Source organism: Chiloscyllium plagiosum, chromosome 4 (assembly GCF_004010195.1).
Source record: "Chiloscyllium plagiosum isolate BGI_BamShark_2017 chromosome 4, ASM401019v2, whole genome shotgun sequence".
NCBI classification, from domain to species: domain Eukaryota; kingdom Metazoa; phylum Chordata; class Chondrichthyes; order Orectolobiformes; family Hemiscylliidae; genus Chiloscyllium; species Chiloscyllium plagiosum.
Window position 1 is genome coordinate 123,247,748 of NC_057713.1, and position 11,728 is coordinate 123,259,475.

At 38.6% G+C, this 11,728-nt stretch overlaps 1 protein-coding gene across 2 annotated transcripts in view; it reads left to right on the forward strand.

Annotated features, from left to right (window-relative positions):
- The window catches only part of LOC122549386 (serine incorporator 1-like), a 91,852-nt gene extending 87,870 nt beyond the window's left edge, over window positions 1-3,982 (forward strand). For both annotated transcript variants that reach the window (XM_043689121.1, XM_043689122.1), the window contains exon 10: window positions 1,740-3,982. In XM_043689121.1, the coding sequence (XP_043545056.1) occupies window positions 1,740-1,893 (154 nt within the window). In that variant the 3' untranslated portion in view covers window positions 1,894-3,982. The remainder of the gene's footprint in view (window positions 1-1,739) is intronic.
- The last annotated feature ends 7,746 nt before the right edge of the window (window positions 3,983-11,728 follow it).

The window sequence follows — 11,728 nt, forward strand, 5'->3', positions numbered from 1 at the left end:
AATTAAATCTGGCTGGTAACAAATACTTCGGACCCAATACAAATAATGTAATGGTTAACTTAATATTGCAAGCACTTGGTCAAAACCACCCATGGGCAATACTTTGAAAGTAAAACTATCAAAACCTTGGTATTAAAAAATTCCTCAAAGAGAGGAATTTGCACATTGATAGAAAGATTGCAACCCGCATCTGGAATAGGAACAGAGGAATCAGGTCTGCACTAGCATTTTTGGCTCACTACTGGGCAGAGGTGCTGAAAATCTGCCAGTGACAAGCCCAATGGGGTGGTGTGGGTGTGGTGGTAATGTCACTGGACTAGTAATCTACTGAATCAGGCAAATATTCTGGGGGCATATTTAGCAACATGTAGAGCCAAACGGTTAATTTTAAATTGTGAAAATTTTACAAACTGTCACTGACTTAAAGAATGAAAATCCAGCAATGGCAGACAATCCACTTTTGAGCAGCAAAGTTGCGGATTACTTTGCAGGAATCTCATGAAAGATCATTTACTTATTTACAGAGTAACTAATTTTATCAAACTTTCACATAATAAATAGCTTTATTGCAACAGATTGCAGAATGTCATAGAAGTATTCAGGATGAACGTCAATATTGTCAATGATACTTGTAGTAAACGGTAGACACTTCAGAACTCTGAGTAGCTTTGGTGAATTATTCCAATTGTGCTTGTCAATTTCTGTTACTTACATGGTCATTTAATACGGTGATTAAAATTATTTTTCTTTAAATGCATTCAAAATAAGACGGAAAGCAAACTTGAAAATGTGTTGCTGGAAAAGCGCAGCAGGTCAGGCAGCATCCAAGGAGCAGGAGAATCGACATTTCAGGCATGAGCCCTTCTTCAGGAAGCCGAAACGTCGATTCTCCTGCTCCTTGGATGCTGCCTGACCTGCTGCGCTTTTCTAGCAACACATTTTCAGCTCTGATCTCCAGCATCTGCAGTCCTCACTTTCTCCTCAGAAAGCAAACTTGCCAAACACTATGTCTTCTTCACATTTTTATTTGTTCAGATGAGTTGGGTTTGTTTACTTATTCTCTGGAGGGCAGCTAAGTCCTGGCTATGGGTTGCATGTCGGCAAGGATAGCAGATTTTCTTATTTAAGGGCAATTAGTAAACCAGATTTTTTTTTTGGCAAAAATTAACCATGGGCTAGCTTTTCATTTATGTTGGATCCAAGATAAGAGTCTATGCCCTCAGAATATTTGCCTGATTCAGTAGATTACTAGTCCAGTGACATTACCACCACACCAGCACCACTCCATCAGGTTTCTGTTGAACTTTCCTTTGCTCTGGATTAAGTGTAATGACTTTTCAACAAGCTGTTCATTAATGTTAAGGAAATGTACAATCATAATGATCTATTTTCACAAACATAGAATACAGTAACAAAATGCAATGATCATGTCAGGACAGATTCAAAAATATAGCTTTTCCTCCATATTTCATTTCCAAATAAAATGGCAGAGGGCTAAACTGTGGCGTATTGTCGAACCTAATGTATTTAGTTAAAAATTGACGTACTTTAGCAGAGATAGTAACTACTTTATTTAGAATAGTTAATGCTCCTGTTAAGATTTTAGACAAAAATGTACCCATTTATCCCAAAGGATCATTTCACTTTATTATAATTTAAAATGGTGCAATTAATATTTCTGACCAAATTCAAGAAGAGTTATAGTGATTGAAAGTAGTTATCTTGCATTCCACACACAGCCATAGTCCTGATTTTAAGAGCATATCAAGCAGTTGGATTGCAGTATGGATGAAAATTGCTTCCAGTTGGGTCTGCAGCTCCCTTTACATCTGGACACTGGTGGCTCCTCTTGTACTTGCAAAACAAGATGATTTTGAAGAACACATAAGCTAAGCGTGAAATTAAATAAGAAACAAGAGAATGGAAAAGGAGTTTATGTTCCCAAATCATCAGAGACTTCTGAAGCATATCTTAGTGAATTATACTTTTATATTAATCTAAATGAAAAGTATGTTTCAATGTGTGTTATTAGTCTTTGTGGTCAAAGTGTTTGAGCCTGTTGTTAAAGAAGAATAATCGCAGGACCTAATGACATAACCGTGGAAAACAAACTGACTGAGCAGTCGATGGAAATCCAGCTATCCTCATTGTGAGAGCTAATTATTCAATTATTTGTGAGGCTGCGTGAGGTAGCAACAAATACATCAACACTGACACATACTCAGATAAAAATCAAACAGAAAATGGTTAGCCACGTACAGAAATTCAGTAGAAGGTCATGTAGATTGATAATCATATTTAGTCATTATAGTCATTACTTGTTCTGAGATTCTTATTAACAATCGTAGGTTTCTCAGGGTGGTAATAATCCCTCAGGATGTGTAATATCTATAAAACCTCCTAAAATGGTGTTATTGTTCACCAGTACACAATGCAATAAAATATAAAGACTTATTCATTGTAATGCTTTTAAATCATTGAACAGCAATATTGTTGTGGCTTATTCAAAATCATCATCTCAATGACATAAAATGCTTGATTTAACTAAGAAATATTTTGTCAATAAACTCTATAATGTCCTATAAATTTAAAGTTGATAAGTTCAATAATGCATTTCAAACTGGTACTTATATTGCTAACAGAAAGAATCAGAATATTTTTCTGATTTGTGCATTGAGTACAATCAGCAGTGAAAGTATAAATTAGGAAAGCTTTTGATTTTAGTGTTTAATAATGTCCAACTCTCAATATATCTGTTGGAGTATTTAAAAACTAGAATAGTATATGCATTATTTACTGAACCCTGATGTTTATTGTCCAAGGAAGTAGAGCACCAGAGTTCATATTATTGCAAAATTCTATGCAGTATGATATTTTCAAATATCTTGGAGCAAAAATACAGCAGATGGTTCATTGTAAAAGTTGAAAGAAAATAACATTATTAATGGTAATTCAGAGCAGATTTGTCATAGAACAGATACACATAAAGATCTCTCTGCGTATCAAATTTCTAATAATTTAGTATACCTTTTCTGAAGGGAACATGTGAATATGAGATCATTGTTTGTGTTCAGTGATGTTAATTCAGATGCAAGGAGTGACTGCGAGAGAATGCAGGGGACATAGGAGAAACAAACTAATGTGAATGATACACCAGGACACTTGAGTTTTCGATTTAACTCACACACACAAGAGGGAATATATGTTCTAGCAGATTTAGGAACTATGATCAAAGCTAAGTAAAGCTTTGAGGACTGAAACAAAAGATTCTGAAACCTGGACGTATAGATGGGGAGGAATGAAGAGAGTGAAACTACCTTAGGTTTAATGAAAGTGGTAAAATTCCAATTAGATTTTTTCCCTCAGTGTGATCTTCACTTTTCTTAATGTTTCACAATGCCAATTGACATCATGGTGAGAAACTGAGTAGGAAGAAGTTAACATAAATAACTAACGCTGGTGTAACAATGCAAATCAGTTTATCATTCAATCCTAGTCTCACCTGCCAAGATTTGCAAAGACAATGCAAGATCACTTTATTTACATGGTTTGGGTAGGTGCACTGCACATCACAATGGTGGGTACTCCCTTGTTGGAGAAAGGCAGGCCACCAGCTTTTTCTCAATACACTAACCCACCAATGTCCAACTGCTAATCAAAATAATCTCCTCATCTGAGAATCTCCTCATCTGTCCATTGTTATGCCACCTTTCCCCCCCCCCCCCCCCCCCCCTTGAAATTGAGGGGAAAAGTCAGAATTTCTTGGTACGGGTACTGATGTGATTTGAGACTCTTCTGCTAGAATCCTACTGGTCTTATAAATATTGTGCACCACCTTTCTGTGTTTTGTATGTGTCATTTCCTTCAAGAAAGATCTTGAGGAATATATATCTGGCTAGTGGATGTACCAATGTTGATTTAATATTTCCGTTGCAATCTTATTTAATTGTCTTTGGAGAAATATGTATAATAATGCTTTGAAATAAATGTCAATTGAATTCCAAAATCTGAGAAAATGTGACTTTTTTTGCATGTGTTTATTTGATTGGATTGGGTTTTATAAGGAAGCAGACTGTTTGCTCATCCCCACTAAGCCATGTGTGATTTTTTACACCTGCTTTAATCATGAAATTAGATTCCCTACAGTGTGGAAACAGGCCCTTCGGCCCAACCAGTCCACACCGACCCTCCGAAGAGTAACCCACCCAGACCCATTTCCCCATGACTAATGCACCTAACGCTATGTCAATTTAGCATAACCAGTTCACTTGACCTGCACATCTTTAGACTGTGGGAGGAAACCGGAGCATCCAGAGGAAACCCACACAGACACAGGGAGAATGTGCAAACTCCACACAGACAGTCGCCCGAGGCTGGAATCAAACCTGGGACCTTGGTGCTGTGAGGCTGCAGTGCTAACCACTGAGTCACCGTGCAGATGATTTTTATTGATGGCAATGATTGGGTAAATGAGTAGGTGAAGCAATGTGATAAAATTAGAAATTAAATATGATAAAATTCGACTAATACTGGGCCTCAAACACTTTGCAAATGGTGGGGGTGTTCTTCTTCCATTCCACAATCTGGCACCTCGTCTACCCCCATGTCACCTAGACCGATCAGGTGCGTTGCTAATAATTAATCTTCCAATTACACTTTTATCTGCTAGGAGAGAGAAGATGTTAGCAAAATGCACCAGAATAGCAGGGGCAATCTATAGGTAGTAATGTTCATATCATGCAGCTATGTTAATCAAAACAAACATGCAAACTTATAATCAATGCAACAGGGTAGGCCATTCCGCTCCTTGAACCTGCTCCACCACTTACTGTAATCATGACTGATCTGTTTGCAACCTTCAGCCCACATCCCTGAAACCCTTTCAACTTTTTGCTTACCACAAATCTATCCACTGCTGTCTTAATACTGTTCAAATACTCTGCATCTGCTACCCTTTCAAGAAGCGTGTTCCAAAGACGTATCACCGTCCGTGAAAAAAAAATACACTTCAGGATCCAGTTTATTATTCCTTTCCTAATGCATTGCCAAGGCTGTAGTTCAGATTTGAGCTCATAAACTATGATATGTTGCAGTTCAAATTCCAAATGCTTACTGCAAGTGTGTTTGCCTGTGATCAAATTGATGTCCGTGAGTGCTGACATACTGCAGATGTAACACATATCCTGTTCTGCCACCCCAAATATGTTCAGTTGGCTACTTGTTTTATTCACTTCTATGTTTATTTTTGTTTTTGTATATTTTATTAAACTTACTACCAGTTTCTAGACTACTTTGAATATTAGGAACAGAATAAACCACTGGGACTTACAAGGTACTCACCAAATAATTAATCTTCACTTGTAGCAGAATCTAACTAATTCTCGGACGCTGGAAGAGTTTTAAAAAGCAAGAGAGCACTTCCTTCTTTCCTCCCCGAACATCCAATCCTTGTAAATTGTACTTGTGGGAAAAGATCTGCCACCCTGAAAACCCACGATAGGCCCACAAAAGCAAAATTGGCCAACAGTACCAAAAAACACCCAGAATTCCCAAGCAGGCTGACAAGCCAAACTAGACAGCACACACAGACAAGGGAATACGCTTCAACCCCACTAACAATTACAGAGCATCCCAGATATCCCAAAGCCACAACCCAGCAATACCAAAGCCACACAAAGAGCAGGTCAGACAGAGAGACACCAGAAAAAACATTACTCCCAGTACAAGACAATGGAAGCACTCACCACTTCAGAGGAGGCATTAACACTTCCCTGTGAAGAGGAATAGAACCATCGATACTGTCAGGATGTTGCATAGTGTGAAGGAACAGGACATTCATCCAAAAAGTGTTTTCCAATTAGCATCCTTGTAACTAGATTACTCTATTTCCAGATACATTGTATTTTCCCCAGTTCTAATTAGCCTTATTGTACAGTATTATAATAAAAACTGGTCTCATCCTCAGCTCTGGGAAGTAAAATTCTGATCTACCTGTACAGACTGTCAGTTCTGTGTCAGCCTAGTCAGTTTCTTTTCTAGCGATATCGCTTGTAATAAACTGTTAGCCAATTTCACTTCGAACTGTGCTTTGTGATCTCTAACTTATTGGGCAAATTTCTCTGACAGCACTCAAGTGCCAAATTGCATGAAGTTGGCTCGTTTTATATGCTCCTAACACAGAAGACCTTCTGGGTCAGTTACAAAGGAATCAGTTTTAACTGCTGTTTCATCAGATATTTTGTTAAAACCCTACTGAAGACAGGGAACTTCACAATTTAAGCTGTCAATTTCAGTTAAATGCTAATTTATGCCAACTACAAATAATATTTGGTTTATACAAAAAAATTAAAACACTCTTCCCTACAAAATGCCAACATTCAGTCCTAACTTATATCATTCACCTTCCTTGAAAAGATAATAGTGAAGAGAATTCAATATTTTCATAATATACAAACCATGTTAAATATGATCAAATGATAATGTATGGAAAATATTAAAATCTGTGAAAGAAAGTGTGAATTTTCTTCATCATTCACTGAAAATTGGCAGAGACTGATGATACTAAATGGCAGTCTTATATATTGGTACAAAGCCTTATTGGTATTATTGTAGCAGACTTCTGAGGAATCCATATCTAACCGCAATGAAAGGTATACATGCCTCATGTCTAACCTCGTGAAGGACAGCACACCCCCCCTCCGCACCCCCACCACCAGCTTTGTGTATAAGTCCTCTGTGCGAGTGATTTAGTATTTATCCAGCTGTGATAAGTGGTTTACCATTTGTTTAAAATTCTCACAAGGGCAATCAAACCATCAGGCTTCACAATCGAGAAAACTGTGCTGCCCATTCCACAAACCGGACTGATTTGAAGATTCCTTTGCTTTTCAGCCTCTTGCTTTCTGCCTCTACTTTCACCTGTAAGGCAAATGGCACTGGGCAGGCCTTGCAGAATTGTGGAATTGCTTCCTGGTCAACATGCAAGGTGGCCTTGACTACTTCAATAGTCCCAAGACCTTCCTGAAAACCTCCAGTTGTTTAATTAGAACTTCACTCAGGCAGCAATTTTCTAATTGAAAAGTGCCCAGCCAATCAAGATGAATCTTTCTCAACCAATTTCATCCCATCAAGCTTCGGCCTGAGTGTTTTACTACAATCAGTGCTAACTAAATCAGCTGCATCTCATGTGAGGCCACAGCCAAAGCTGTACACTTAATCTGCAAAGGTTCCCCAGTTTAGGTTCTCAGTCTCGGCAGGACATTACACAAACTTAAGGGTTGGAATCCAGAGTGAATTTTCTTTAACCACTGATACAGTGCACTGGTTTCAACCTCTGTTGGAACTGGGTGATCATTTAACCATTGTCTATTTTGATTGGTTCTGATTTGGATGTTGCTAAGCAATTTAGTTGTTCAAGCTCAATAACGGTGGGCTTTCCAGGATGTGCATCTCCTAGATACTGGTAGCTTTGAGTTCTCTTACTCAATTCATGCCTAGTGGGTCTCTCTTACTGTCTCATATCTGCATACTGGCAGCAATCACAATGGCTTGCTAGCTTGGTTCCTGAAGAAAATGTTAACCGTTTGGTCAAGGCTTTGCTTTATTTTGGAGTTTTGCTATGGGATGACCTCTGTTCAGGATATGTCCTGAGTGAGGCAATGCCATTGCTTTCACTCAAGTGGTGTTCCCCAAGCTCAGTTGTGCTGGCGAGTGTGTTCACTTCCTTTGGAATACCCTGCAACCCATAGGCTCCACATGCAGCATTTTCTAATGACAACGCCAAGTGTAGTGCCTCTTTGAAGTTCAATTGGGCTTCAGCTAGTAGGTGCATTTTCACGGTTACATCATTAAACCCACAAACCAAACGGTCTCTCAGCATCTCATTAAGGGTTAAACCAAAGTCAGATGCCTCAGCCAGCCTTCTTAACCTCATCAAAATTCCTGACATGGATTCCCCTGGTTCTCAAACTCTGAGTAAAACCAATTGCATTTCAGAACTAGAGGAGGCTTGGGGTCGCAATATTCTTTAACCAAATCCATCAACTCTTGCAGCTGGTGATACAGGGAAAGTTAAACTCCCATTAACCGAAAAAGCAGCGAGTCCACAAGCTGTCAGGAGAATTCATCTAGCCTAATGTCATTTGCCTGGAATAAATAATACATACTTTCCACATACTAGGCCAGTCTTCAACGGCAGGGTCAAGTGACTCAAGTTTCCCAAATAGTGGCATGATACCAGAAATGCTTACCCCAATTCAAAATGACTGTTGTGAGTGATTTTTTTCTGGATCATACAGTTTTCTTTCTCTTGCCACCACTGAAATAACTCCATGGAGGCCAGTATCCTGTCACCAAGTCATCTTTTATTTACACATACATAGTGCTTGACATTGGTCCGACTTCCCCAGAACCAACTCTCAGAGTGAACAGAATCTCTGACACTTTGTTCTTATCCATCAGCCTGGGATCCCTGATTGGACCAAGTTAACAGCTCCAGTCAGGGACCTCATATTCCATGACTCATGGCTCACCTCATTGCAATCACTACAATATCAAGGCTATATTTGAGCAAATGTCTCATCAAGGAACCTGCCCAAATCAGAGTTAATGACAAACAGGGAAATCTCTCCATCCATTGCAGTCAAACCTGTCACAAAGGAAAATGGTTGTGTCTGTGAGAGACCAGTCATCTCATCTACAGGACCTCTCTGTAGGAGTTCCTCAGGATTGTATCTTTGGCCGAACCAACTTCAGCTGCTTCATCAACGATCTGCTCTTAATCATAAGGTCAGAAGTGGGGATGTTCACTGATGATTGCACAATGTTCAGCACCTTTCACAATGCTCAAATACTGAAGCTGTTCATGTTCAAATGTAGGAAAAGAGTTGTTTAATATCCAGGCTTGGTCTGACAACTGACAAATGCCATACATGCTACACAAATACCAGGCAATGACAATCTCCAATAAAAGACTAAATTTTTAAAATTAGCATTTATAGTGTTTGCTATGTCTGCCCACCCTTGATGCTCTATCTCTCATTCATCCAATTAGGGTTAAAATCAACGAGGTAAAAACAATGACTGCAGATGCTGGAAACCAGATTCTGGATTAGTGGTGCTGGAAGAGCACAGCAATGTCTGCCCACCCTTGATGCTCTATCTCTCATTCATCCAATTTGCATTCCTGACACCATCTGATCGATCCATTGATATCTCTATCAAGCACGCTGTTAATTCTTATATCATCTAAAAGCTTCTTAACCGCATGTCTTACTTTTAAATTGAAATTGCTTATATAATCCATGAGCAGCAAATGACCCAGCATTGCACCCTGCAGAACCTCATTGGAAACAACGTTTCTCTCACAGAAGTAGGCGTGAACCATTATTCATTGTTGCCTATGTTCAGCTAACTTGCCATATTCCCTTGATTCGAAGGGCTTTTATATTTCTGGCTAGTCTACTATGTGGGACTTTGTGAAAAGCTTTGCTGGAATTCATGTCAACTATATTCAACACATTCACCTTGTAAACCCTTCTTCCTACCTTTTGAAAATATTCAATCATACTAGACACAATTTTCTCTTAACAGATCCAGACTGATTATTTTGATTAATGCGTTTTTTTAAATGGTGATTTATGCTGTCCTTCAGAATTTTTTACAGCAATTTTCCCACCACTTACATTAAGATGACTGCTCTGTAATTCCTCAATTTATGCCTCCATTCCTTTTCAAGCAATAACACCGCATTAGAATTCCTTCAGTCCTTTGGATTTGATCAGCGAAGATTGGACAATAATGGCCAGTGCCTCTGCTATTTCCTCCCTTACTAACTGAGACTTTGTTAAAATTTATGTGGACTGGTAAATTAATCACTTTTGAAGATGGTAAATCCCTTTTGTGAACAGAATGCAAGTGTTCTGCAAAGCAATCATTCAGTCTACGCTTTGTTTCCCCAATGTAGAGGAGACCACATTGTGAGCAGTAAACACACTAGACCAGATTGTATGAAGTGCAGGTAAAGTGCTGCTTTAAGGTTGCTTTAAATCGTGTTTATAATGGCTGTGAAACTACACTTTCAAGTGTTTCTTATTCTGTATTCTTGTCCTTTTTGTGATGCAACCCATCTGCTTTCCACATGTCCCATTTCATCCAGAACTATTCCCAACACTCCAGGAAATTAAAGTCTTCTCCCTAAACATATACCATCTTTCAAACTACACAGTCATCTACAATATCCAGCTCCTCCTGTACTCACCAGCACATATTGAACATATAGCATTATAAATAATCAAGAGATTTCTTTAGTTAATATCAGAAACATACATGATCACGATTATCAATTACATCAGTGTTATGCAATCAATTGGAAAGCTCAGGAAAGAGACAGAACCCAAACTCAGGTTGAACAACCCAGATTGGTGACCATTCTCATAACAGATGTTACTGTTTCAACAGATTGCTTTTTGGAATTACGCCTGCTTCAGACATTTTTCAGAGGCTTGATCCCAACACATCAAACAGGATCAAGGACATAAGATTCTGCATTGGTGGCATACTGCTACTTGGATTCAGGAAAAGGGACAATGTCTGAAGGGTAATGTCAATCCTGAGAGTCCTGCAGGATCCAGGCCTAACACTTAATGGACAACATGAGTTTGTCAAGTCTACGATGAACTATCTTGGATGTATCATTCAAGCAATTTGAAACACAGTTCATTCACAAAAATCAAAATTTATAGGGAACTTTTAATCACTTAGAAATCTCACAACTCTCCAAAAACACCTTGGTCTGGTGAATCAAGAAGACAAATCTCTATCTAAATTTGGCAGAAGTCAATGAGTCCTTGCCATAACGTCAGAGACTTAGACAAGAATGGCTGCTGGAACTTAGACCAGCAAGACACTTTTGAAAAAAATTAAACAACTAATATATTCAGAAATCTTAGCAAATCTCATCCACAGTCCTTATTGTCATGACTGTGGATGCAATGGTTGCAGGACTGGGAACAATTGCAATTCAAGTTAACAAGTGTACATCAATCTACCAAACTTCTACGTCACTAATGGAGAAGAATTGCATTATGCCATAATATGAAAAGGAAATTTGGCAGCAATGTGGACATGTGAAAAATTTTCAGGCATTATGGGGTTCAGTTTTAAAACTGAAAATAATCATAAATCAATGCTCATCCTTCTTAATACGAAGGAAATGAACTAGACTTAAATGTGAGAAGTATGACATTTTGCAGGTGACATCGGTGCCGGTTAATATGCTGGTGCATATGGCAGAGCAAGGGCTTGGGAGAGATGGGTTAATATCAAATCACATATAATTGTAATATGACAATGATGCTAGAGTTACATGTCAAGTTGGAGAGATCTGAAAGGAGGAAGAAGCACTAAATCCATGTGAAAGTCCAATGCATTGTAAGTCTTTAGCTGGAAACTAGGGGTCATTGAATAAGTGACTAAAGTCTCAAGGAACATATCTTTGGGAGACTGGACAGCTCCACATCACTTCCTATACCTGAACCACACATCAAAGCATTGTTTGTTCTAATTCATTTCCTACCTCCCTAATCTCTTCCTGCAGCACCATATCTTTATTACATGGACATCACTGACATGACATTGGAAAACTAATAGAAAAGAGAGGACAGGGCACTGCTTATCCCTGGCAACTCAGGTGTTTTTTTTTCTTCCTGGTGATGTAATATGAATAAAG